The 10,906-nt window shown below is 38.7% G+C and overlaps 1 protein-coding gene across 1 annotated transcript; it reads left to right on the forward strand.

Annotated features, from left to right (window-relative positions):
• The first annotated feature begins 1,266 nt into the window (after positions 1-1,266).
• anxa11b (annexin A11b) lies at positions 1,267-9,799 on the forward strand. The gene is made up of 15 exons (XM_058621561.1): positions 1,267-1,421; positions 3,244-3,670; positions 3,781-3,818; positions 3,973-4,116; positions 4,244-4,331; positions 4,453-4,547; positions 4,651-4,764; positions 4,944-5,034; positions 6,440-6,519; positions 6,639-6,695; positions 6,786-6,879; positions 6,982-7,077; positions 8,048-8,106; positions 8,239-8,361; positions 8,451-9,799. The coding sequence occupies exons 2-15, from the start codon at positions 3,253-3,255 to the stop codon at positions 8,508-8,510; spliced, it is 1,557 nt and encodes a 518-aa protein (XP_058477544.1). The 5' UTR covers positions 1,267-1,421; positions 3,244-3,252; the 3' UTR covers positions 8,511-9,799.
• The last annotated feature ends 1,107 nt before the right edge of the window (positions 9,800-10,906 follow it).

Here is a 10,906-nt window from a genome sequence, read left to right on the forward strand (position 1 = left end):
GAGCAAGACTTAAAGGGACAATTCACCAAAAAATATAGTTGTTTTAAATAATTTTCAGAGATAAATGTGTCATGTGATCATGAAACAGTCACATGTCCCATTCCCAAAACAACAGAGGAAGTCGTGATTGAAATAAAATAAAATTGACTATTAGTCGACGTCAAAGTCACTTCCTTCAAAGAAAATAAAAGCCCTACACTGCTCTTCACTGGGTTTCTGTAAGTGAAAACAATTGTAATGATCTTCATTAAGTGAAATAAACAAACACAGCAGTACAGATACGTGATTTTTGTACTTTGTTACTGTACGACACTGGAATGGAGACATTACACAGACTGTGCTTCATTTAGGCATATTTGAGAAAGCACTGAACTGAAAAGAAAAAAATATTTAAATGTTATAGGCTTTGTTGCCTATTGTTATTGTGATTTTAAGACTATTGTAGCAATTAATATCAACACTATAGTGAGATAATGTATGATGTGTGTTTGTTTGTTTTAATAAACCTCAACATGTTTTTTTTGGTTTGTGTTGCTTCCCTCATTGCACTTATCATTTATTATACAAAGCAAGTAAATAAATAAAGGCCAATTAATATGCCACACTTGACATGTACTTACAGGCCTATGGTCTGTAATACATATCTTGACCACAAGTAAAGTGCTGCCATCTAGTGTTGTGTAATGGTACTGGTGGAAGTGGTGTATTTCAGAAATACATCCATTCTTTCATTTTTTAACATTTTAGGATCAGGAGCATATTGAACACATTCACTGATGGCGATATGCTGTAAATATCAATATTTACCCATATTTAATGGGATGATACAAGCTTTTAAAAATCATTATTCATGAAACAAAAATACTTGAGCAAAAATTATAAAAAACATGTCTGGCAAAAGTGATTTGAAAACAGAAATAAAAATTACATATTTAAGTTGAAACTAACTCAAACTATAATACACATTATGGTGCCATATGTGTATATATATATACATACATATATATATATATATATATATATATATATATATATACACACATATATATATGTAAAAAGGATAATTCACCACAGGGGTCAGTGTCTGTTGGTCTATTTAGCCCATTCCACTAATAATGTGTGCATGGGGTTTTTACATTGTGCTATTTGTGTATGAAACAACTGGAGAGTCTCTTCCACACTTACATAACCATGTAAACTAAAGTGGTGAGACACGTTTTCCAGTGCTCCCCTCAGGGTCAATGAGACATCCCAGCACTCTGCTCTGAGCTGAGTCAACATCGGCCTCTGACGGTGGACATTTAACTGAACCGAGCAAAGTTTACGTTAGTAGGGCGGAAGAAAACTGCGAGGTCCCACCCACTTTCAGCCTGCTTCAACTCTAATCGGCTCTTCCTGGAACTAACTCCGTCTCCCTTAAGGTAAATTGCGAAAATATTTGTCGATTTGTCCATAAATGTTGGCGCAATGTGAATTGTTACATGAGACATGTTGCTACGCATTTAATTAATGTTCTTCTGTGGTTAGGACAGTCGCTTAGCCTAATAAAACAGACACACCCGCTGTAGAGCAGTTTAACGGTATCAGAAGAACAGCAACAAACGCTGGGCTTCCCGCTGTTGAAACACTTACTAGTACTAGATTACTTTTATCTGTATCTATCCAAAATGTTTTTAATCTCTTCCGCTGCGTTTTAGACAACATTCGCTGTAACATAACTGTTATTAGCTCCAAAGCTAGTTTGCGATAAACCTAGGCCTGTGATGCTCGTACTGTCTTTTTCTGTGATGCGTTCCAGGACTTATTGGAAAATCGTAAAATTCCAAGCAGGACGTGTAAATGTGGACATATTTCACGATTCATCGTGTCATAGTGTCATGTTTAAAAAAAAGTACAAGTTGAATTAAATACTATCAACTCTGGTTGTGTGGTTTGTGTTGCGAAACCAATAAGCATGTGACCGCCATTATTCCTAGCTCATCATATTTGAGTCATTCTTATGGCCAAACACGTAACAGCTGTTTATTACGAAAATATAAAGTTGTTATACATTCATGTTTTCAAAAGTGACTTAGGCTTGGTAGACCAATTTAGATTCTCACCCGTTCTCATTCCATGTTTGGGTCGATGACGTGTGAGTTAAATCCCGGGATTTCCGATATAACATTAAACGCCTCACTATTACTCCCAAGGGTCCAAAGGAGAAAGGTGGAAACAAGCAACAGGGGAGAGATGCCCTTCAAGAAGTCACCTTTAACCCACATCGAATAATTTAGTGGTGCATCTCTTAATTAATTATAATTAAATCAAATCAAAATGAAAGCCTTTGGGTCTAAATAAGTATTTTTTAACAGCTGAATCAAATCATCTCTTTGTTTTACTGCTTCATAAACTGTCATCAGGCACCTATTGTTTTTCATTAAGATGTCAAATTGTACATTGAATGCCCTTATGGCCTGGGCCTCTGTTTGTTTGTTTGTAAACAAACACATATGCATATTGTGGCCTGATGTGTAGCTGCAAAGATTGAAGGACACCTGAATGACAGTGGGACAGTTGTGTATTAGTTATTACTGAAAAGACAGGGTTTTCTGAAATAGTTTTTGTCAAATCAGGCTTGGCTGTTAATAGGAGGGCACCATATGGGTGAGGGTTTGTGTTAATTTTAGCCCTGAAAATTCCAATCTAATAATAGATGATTGTTGAACTGTTTTCATTACAGATCCTGATGCAGGGGGATCTGCATGATATTTTTGCACATATTGGAGGACATGTTTTCATATTTATTAGGTTGCTGGACCATTGTTAACAAAACATTAAGTGAATGAAAAATCACAAAACTACAAAACTGTAAGCATATGTGTATATAATGTGAAGCATATAAAAGCCAGTAATGTTTGCATGATTTTAAGAAGCCTGTTTTGCATGTTCCAGTTTGTGTTACCTCTGGGTAACTATGGTGATAAGGCAAACTCGACAAAGGGAGCTGTTAATCTGTGACTGCAAAAGTCATTGTCTGTTTGCAGTCTGGATTAATGACATACACATGGTTAGACAGCATAGTCACACAAGTTGTGATTATGTTTTACCATCAACAGTAAACACTAGCCCTGTAGTTCATGGGCCACTGAAAAGCAATAATTCAGGAACAGGGGTTTGTGGCCCTCAGATAATAATATTCATAATAAAATTCTCCAGTAGAAAGTCAAGTGAGTAACATCCACAACTTCATGTCACCCACAGGTTCTGAAGATGAGTTACCCAGGATACCCTTCTCAGTCAGGTGGATACCCACCTCAGTCAGGTGGCTACCCACAACAACCAGGTGGCTACCCACAACAGCCAGGTGGATACCCACAACAGCCGGGGGGATACCCACAACAGCCAGGTGGATACCCACAACAGCCAGGTGGATACCCACAACAGCCAGGTGGATACCCACAACAGCCGGGTGGATATCCACAAGCAGCAGGGGGCTACCCACCAGCAGCAGGTGGATACCCACCAGCAGCAGGAGGATACCCTCCACAGGCAGGAGGCTACCCCCAACAGCCAGGCGGATTTCCACCCCAGGCAGGTGGCTACCCTGCCTCTGCTGGAGGCTTCCCTCCTCAGGCAGGAGGATACCAACAGCCTGCAGCGGGTGGCTATCCTTCCATGCCTCCAGCAGGTGAAGTTACAAGATGTTAATGTAGTCCTGGCGATTTATCAACAAATTATCCAAGAAAATGTAGAGTGTCATATGTCATTTTGAGTGTCACGTCAATGTTTTTCTTGCAGGTGGAGGCTGGGGTGCAGCACCGGGCGGTTATGGCGCGGTACATAATTTCTTATCTCACTCTCCACGTCTGCAGTACAATGTCATTAATAACATAAATCAGCTTAACTACACCAGCCGCCCTTCTCGAACCGTGCTTTCCATGAAGCTTGTGACCATGTACGTAGCACTCACAGTTGTCCCTTTGTTTGCAGCCAGGAGGAGCTCAGCAGGGTTACCCAGGAGGCCCCGCACCAAACCAACCCATGCCAAATTACCCAGGTGCCCCTGGTGCTCAACCCTCCAATCCTGGATATGGAGGTGGAGTTCCATCTAACCCTAAGGCACCTGCCATTTCTGTAAGTTCAATTTGTTTTTATTCTATGACTTCTATTTATGTATTATGTTATATATAAAATCACATTCAGCTAAAAACGCCTTTGTCACTGTGAGATGTTGTAATTTCTTATGTCTGTTATTGTATAGAAAGGATACAGGGGTTCTATTAAAGACTTTCCAGGGGCTGATCCATTAAGGGATGTTGAAGTTCTTCGAAAGGCTATGAAGGGTTTTGGTAAGTAAGTTTATCTGAGTATATTAAACCCATCTTATGTATTGTCATTTGAGATTCATAAGTGGATTATTGTTATACAATTATACAAATTGATAGTTTTAAAAAACTCCCTCTTGAACAGGCACTGATGAAAACGCCATTATTGAACTTCTGGGAAGTCGCACCAACAAACAGAGGGTTCCAATGGTGGCTGCCTACAAAACTACTTATGGAAAGGTGTGTTTTCTTTGTATTTATTTTGTTGAACCTCATTTTGCTTTGTTGAAGTGGCCCCCTTGTGACTTTTGTTATGTTTTTGTTCAAATTTTTTCCCAATCAGGATTTGATGCATGATCTGAAGTCTGAGCTCACTGGAAACTTTGAGAAACTGGTTCTTGCCATGATGAAGAGCCACGCGCAATTTGATGCTTCTGAACTCAGAGAAGCCATTAAGGTTGGTCTTGTCATGTGAGGCATTTTGTCTGCAGATGCTCCAGCTGTGTTTTTTTTCCAGGCCAAACCACACTGTGCGGTAGGAAAAAAAAAGGAGCCAGAAAGCTCATGACCATTTTAACCCTTAATTTAAGTTTTTTTTTTTTTTTATGTTTTTTTTCTATGTTTCTGTTTATACAGGGAGCAGGAACCGATGAAGCATGTCTGATTGAGATTCTGTCATCACGCTCCAATGCAGAGATTCATGAAATCAACAAAATCTACAAAGCTGGTAAGGTTTTTGTGAATTGGGTTGTGAAACCACCTGCTCCCTGGCTGCTACATGACAAGAATAATGTTAAATGTGAAAGTAATCTTCAAATGTATGTTCTTAAGTGGTTGAGATCTCACATATTTTGTTTTAGTTTTGCCTCGGTGTTCCTCTCTCCAGCACCTTGACACTTAACTGGACTATGAACCGTGTAGATTTTGGTGGCCAAAAGTCACTGTTTCCTCACAAGACATGGCATTGGCCGAAAACACACACAGATTATGCCAAAATTCCACCTGAATGTTTTAAAGGATTAAGTTGTGACATTTAAAATTCAAAAGGTCAAAGCTATTTACTTTGGTATAGACATTTTATTGAAAAATAACTCATCTTGCTCTTACTTAATGATACAACTCAGGCACATGCTCACATTTGGTCAGATATTGGACTAATTACACTAATCCTGGGTGGTCACTTTGAAGCTGTGGTGTTAGGATGTTAGTGCTGTTACTGCTGCATATAATCCTGCATGTATGTAACTTCTTCACTGTAGAATTTGCAACAACATTCATAACTGAAGCATTGTCATTGTCTGTAACGGCTTCAACTTAATGTACAATTTGTGGTTCTTTCAATCAAAGTTGATTCGATTTGAGTTTGGTAATTTATCTACACTATATACCCCTTACTCACTAATGGAAAAAAAATAAAAACACTATGCACACGATAGTTCATTATAATGCTATCCTATATTAAAATACACTTTTATTTAGTTAGTTTGTTCATCTTTATTTCTGTGAAATGCCTTTTGGTCCATCCACTGGTTCAGCAAACGGTATATGAGCAGAATATCAAAACAAAAATCTTAAAAATAAAATAAATGACATTAGCTATGATTCTGATGTTTGCTGAAGATAACTACTACAGGTTTACAGTACGTCTTGATAAAGAGTCTTAGCCAGGTTGTCTCAGGTTTTCTCCAGATTACACACCAAAGGGAAATGTTTCATCAATATTTACATACATGAAAAAGACATTAAACAAATGTCTTTTCTTCTCCTCGACTGACCTATTGTCCAGTGTCAACCATGTATATGAATTCGGTTTTGGTCCAAGCCGAATACATACATGAGTCATGAGAAGACATGGATGTAAAGAGGCATAGCAGAGAACTACAAAGTGTAGTTTTGCCATGCAAATGTTGTAGCTTGTAGCTTGAGTCGTTTAACATGATAATGAGACACACAGGCTGTTGCTTATGTCAAGTTTCAAAACCGTATTTTCCAGCATCTGAAAACAAAAAAAAACATAGTTATTCTATTAGAAAACCTAGAAACAAATTTGACAGCATCCCACGGCATATTTTGGATGAACAAATATTTTGCAAATGAGTGTATCTATCTAAAAAGACGCACCCTCTTTCTAGAGTATGGGAAGACCCTGGAGGACTCCATCAGCGGCGACACCTCTGGTCACTTCCGCAGACTCCTGGTCTCTCTCTGTCAGGTGACTGCTGCTCCTATCTCGCTCTACGCCGCCACAAATTGCTGGCTAGTCTGTGGGAAACACTGGATTTGAACTGACACCAACTTTCATGTAACTGCTGTGTGTCTAACTCCTTATAGGGAAATCGTGATGAAAGACCTACTGTCGACATCTCCTTGGCCAAACAGGATGCTCAGGTACTGGTGGTTCAGCGTTATCACATTCTTGTTGGTAATTAGCAAACCTGATGACATCACTCTGTTCATGTGCGCTTGTGTGTGCAACAGAAACTTCACGCTGCAGGAGAAAACAAGGTGGGAACTGATGAGTCTCAGTTCAATGCCATCCTGTGTGCTCGCAGTAAGCCTCACCTTCAAGCAGGTGTGTTATTTCTCCTCGTAATGAAACAGCCGTGTGGCAGATGTATGACACGTTGTTTTTAAAAAATATTATGATTATAACTATCTCCCATGTCTCCATTAGTCTTCCACGAGTACCAGCAAATGTGTGGGAGAGAGCTTGAGAAGAGTATCTGCAGAGAAATGTCTGGCAATGTGGAGGATGGCATGGTAGCCGTAGGTATGTTCTTTCGAATTGAAATCACTTGTCGAGATGTTTGTGTTGCGAAACTTTCCAGCAAGGACTTAAAGTATCAGACTGCTGTTTTTCCCCAAATAGCCTTTCATTTAAGGGCAATGATAGATTGGAAAACTCAAAATAAGTCAGTACAAAAATAGAAACGTGTTAAGCTCTTTAAAATACTCACATTTTCAAATCACGGCTCAAATGAGCACAGACGGAATTCCTTTTTTTTGTGATTGAAACTGTTGATTGCGCGCTTAATATTATTGCATTTGTTGTCCAACTCTTTTTTTCGAGGGTTTGTGTCCCCTAGGAGGGACCTGTATGCAGAGTAGGTGTAGTGGTGTAGTAGTATAGTCACCAGGAGCACCTGCTCTCTGTGAACTGCCCTGTGATTGGTCAAAATCCCCCATATTCTCAAAAGATCAGTGCTCCCATGACAGAGCCCAGGTGAGGTGCAGAAGTGTATTTCTCTTTCAGATCACTTGATTTTGCATAATGCCGAAATGTATTATGGAATTATAACTAGTAGTTTGTGAAAGTAGTTTGGTCTATCATAACATAAATTCTGGACTTCATCCAAATGTGTTATTCCCTAAATCCTGTGTAAATCAGAGAGATATTTTTAGTCAAATTTGTTAGAAATTGATTTAATCAAAGTAAAAACAAAATTTCTTTAGCATAAGCAATAACGTCCAACAAAATATGAATAAGTATGAATAGTTATTGGGTTCCATTTAATTAGAATGTAATGTTAATAATAATACATTTTATTTAAAGGCGTCTTTCATGACATTCAAGGTCACATTATGGCGTGTTTCCACCGGCTTGCCTCACCTTGGCAAGTTTTGTTTACCAGTGGTGTCAGCTTTTCAACTCTCTTGTCTTTTTCCTGTATCATTGGCAGCGTTGGTCTGATCTTGCAGATTCATACAAGTCTTTTGACATTTGTTTTCATCTGCTCCAGTGAAATGCATCAAGAACACTCCTGCTTACTTTGCCGGGAGACTCCACAAGGCCATGCACGTAAGTCTGCTTTATTGCTTCTTATCACGAAACCAGTCGTTTCCTCTTGCGGTCTGACGTTACTGCAGAGGCACAGAGGAAATGATTCCACTGCTAAAGTCAGTGTCATGACATATTGTGATGCTCCGACAGGGCGCAGGGACCAAGGACAGAACCCTCATCCGTGTCATGGTGTCCCGCTCTGAGACTGACATGCTGGACATCAGACAGGAGTATATGAAGAAATATGGGAAGTCCCTCTATGCTCATATCTCAGTAAGTCCAACCCTTCATGTTTCCACTTATGCATGATATGATTTATGTATTACATACATGCATATAGCATATATCATTTTTTTTTTCAGGATGATACCTCTGGAGATTACAAGAAGCTGCTGTTGAAGCTGTGCGGAGGCAACGACTAAAAAGAAGAAGATAACCACTCCTGAGGACACTATGTATATGTCCACAATCAAACAACGTTAGAGGATCTTATTATCACCTCTGATGCATGCATTTAATGTTAGTTATCCTGTAACAACAGCAAATCAATATTAGTTTTATATTCTCTATAATGATATGATAGCTTTGTTTTGGGTATGATTGCCAAATAGTAAATCTATAGATATATATATGAAGATTTTTAAAGACACGTAGATGGCTTTATCTATAGTAGAGAAGAGTTTGAGGTCTGAAGCAAAAAAGATGGTCTCAGAATATTTCACTTTTAATTAAAATAGTAGTCGTAGTTATGCACAATGATGGTGCTAACGATGTAGTCCAACAAACTGCTGCCCAGTGCAGTTTGTAATGATCGTTAAAGGCTGGATGAATAGAGTCTCACAAAATAAAATGATGCAAAGCAAGGCAAGTGACTGAGTTGTCTAAAAACATAAAATACACCTACCAAGTATCATTTTTACACAGTTATATCAGATATGTCAGTGTTGCTGAGGCTAAGCATAGTAAAAAAAAAGCTTTTAACAACTTTAATCACATGCAATATAAGTGAATGTTTTACTAACTGTCAACAGTTAATTTCATGCTATTTTCTTGAACATAATATCTGCACAAGGCCTCTCCTTGATCCTTAAAGTGTCAAAGTTAACTAATCAGACCTTTACTCCTGCTTGAATGTCTATGCAAATTAGCTTTCCACTTTATATTATTCATGTCAGCTTTACAAAGCTCTTCTGTTTTGCTTCTGGAATGTAAAACTGACCAGTCACTGTCCAAGATTTACAGACAGAGTTGCCTTTTACTGAATGTGGGAAAGTCAAAGCCCACAGACAGTTCAGTCTGTGCCTTTTATCAGGGCTGATTCAGAGACAGTTGTTGTTGTTTAACTGTGTTAAAGTAGCTCACATATTATCTATAATCTCACCCTTAGACTTATTTGTATTTTGTTTACATTTTCTATCTGTGTCATCACTGGGTTTGTATGTTATTCTGCCAGTAGAGGGCGCTTTACTCAGAGGAAGTGCCATTCTTTGTGTTTTGTGTGAGCTTTGTTTTCTGGCTTGGGCTTTGGCATAGAACTAATTAACTAATTCCCTAACTTTAATAGTTTGCAATCATCCTAATGCCATGATAAAAGACGGATGTTGTTTTAATTTTCTAACATTTTACCTCTTGATAGTTCCAGAGTCTCCAGCGGAGATGGCATGACCAACAGCCATGTGTCATTTCAATAAATAAAAAAACAATTTTTGCATTTCTGGATCATGTGTTTTGCATGGCAAGTAGCCAATGGATTTTTCTCTCACAGCTCACAATGAGCATTTGCATTTTCAAAGAGTCTCACTATCATCACCTTGGCCTGTATTACGCACAAACACACCCAGCTCTATCTCCAGAGTAAATTATGTTAAAAAGTGCAAGTAATGTGGCTTACATAAGTGATGTTTGTGTGCTTTGCTGTATAATCTGCAAAGGGGGCGAAAATGCTCAGATTTGCTTCACAGCTGCTGCGATATGGCAGAAAGAGCTTTTCTGAAAGCTATAAATAGTGTCCATATTGAAGATGTGGTTTTCCTGAAGTCTTTGCTCCATTTCTACTTGCTGTCTTCAAAGAGCAGCCTCAGAGGGACTGTGATGGGGAGACTTCTTGTACCCCATTCCTCTTAGTGCTGTTTCTCAAAGGGGAAAGCTCCTAACAGCTGGAGGACAAAGAGGGATGAATATTTAATGTCGGTATTTGTGTATTTTCTCCCCAGTGGAGACGTGTTTGCAGTTATACCGCTTGAAGTATATAGGTCAAAAGCAAATCTGGCAGGGAGACCTTTCCATACCCCCCACTTTTTACTTTTAGAGACAAAGAAGAACACATCCCTGATCCTGATTTCCAGACAAACTGCTTTAATTATTAACATGTGGTGGGATGCTGCCACCTTTCTGTACTTGAACACACACAAATACAGGGTTGTGCTGCCTTATGGGAGATGTCAGACACATGCAGACTGCAGTAATGTCAGTCCATATCTGTCCATCAGGTCTGCTGGGAAATGGGAGGTGAAAGATGATTTTTGTGGCCCGTACACTTCCCATCACACCCCTGCAGCCTTGTTCTACTCCAAATTGATAATTTAATGGACACAAGCTGTACAATTCAAAATTATAGAAATGATTTTATCTAAATAATGGCATAACCAGTATTCCACTTGTGGTGGATAAAGCAGTAGAATATGAGTGAGTAATGGTATATTTTACCTCTGATTCTTCAATTTCAATAAGCCAATGCTAACACTTATGGATAAATTAAAATACTTAAAAACCCATCACATTAAAAGCACTTTTCACAGTCACATAATCTGAATGAGAT

This window comes from Solea solea, chromosome 21 (assembly GCF_958295425.1).
Source record: "Solea solea chromosome 21, fSolSol10.1, whole genome shotgun sequence".
Taxonomy (NCBI): Eukaryota; Metazoa; Chordata; class Actinopteri; order Pleuronectiformes; family Soleidae; genus Solea; species Solea solea.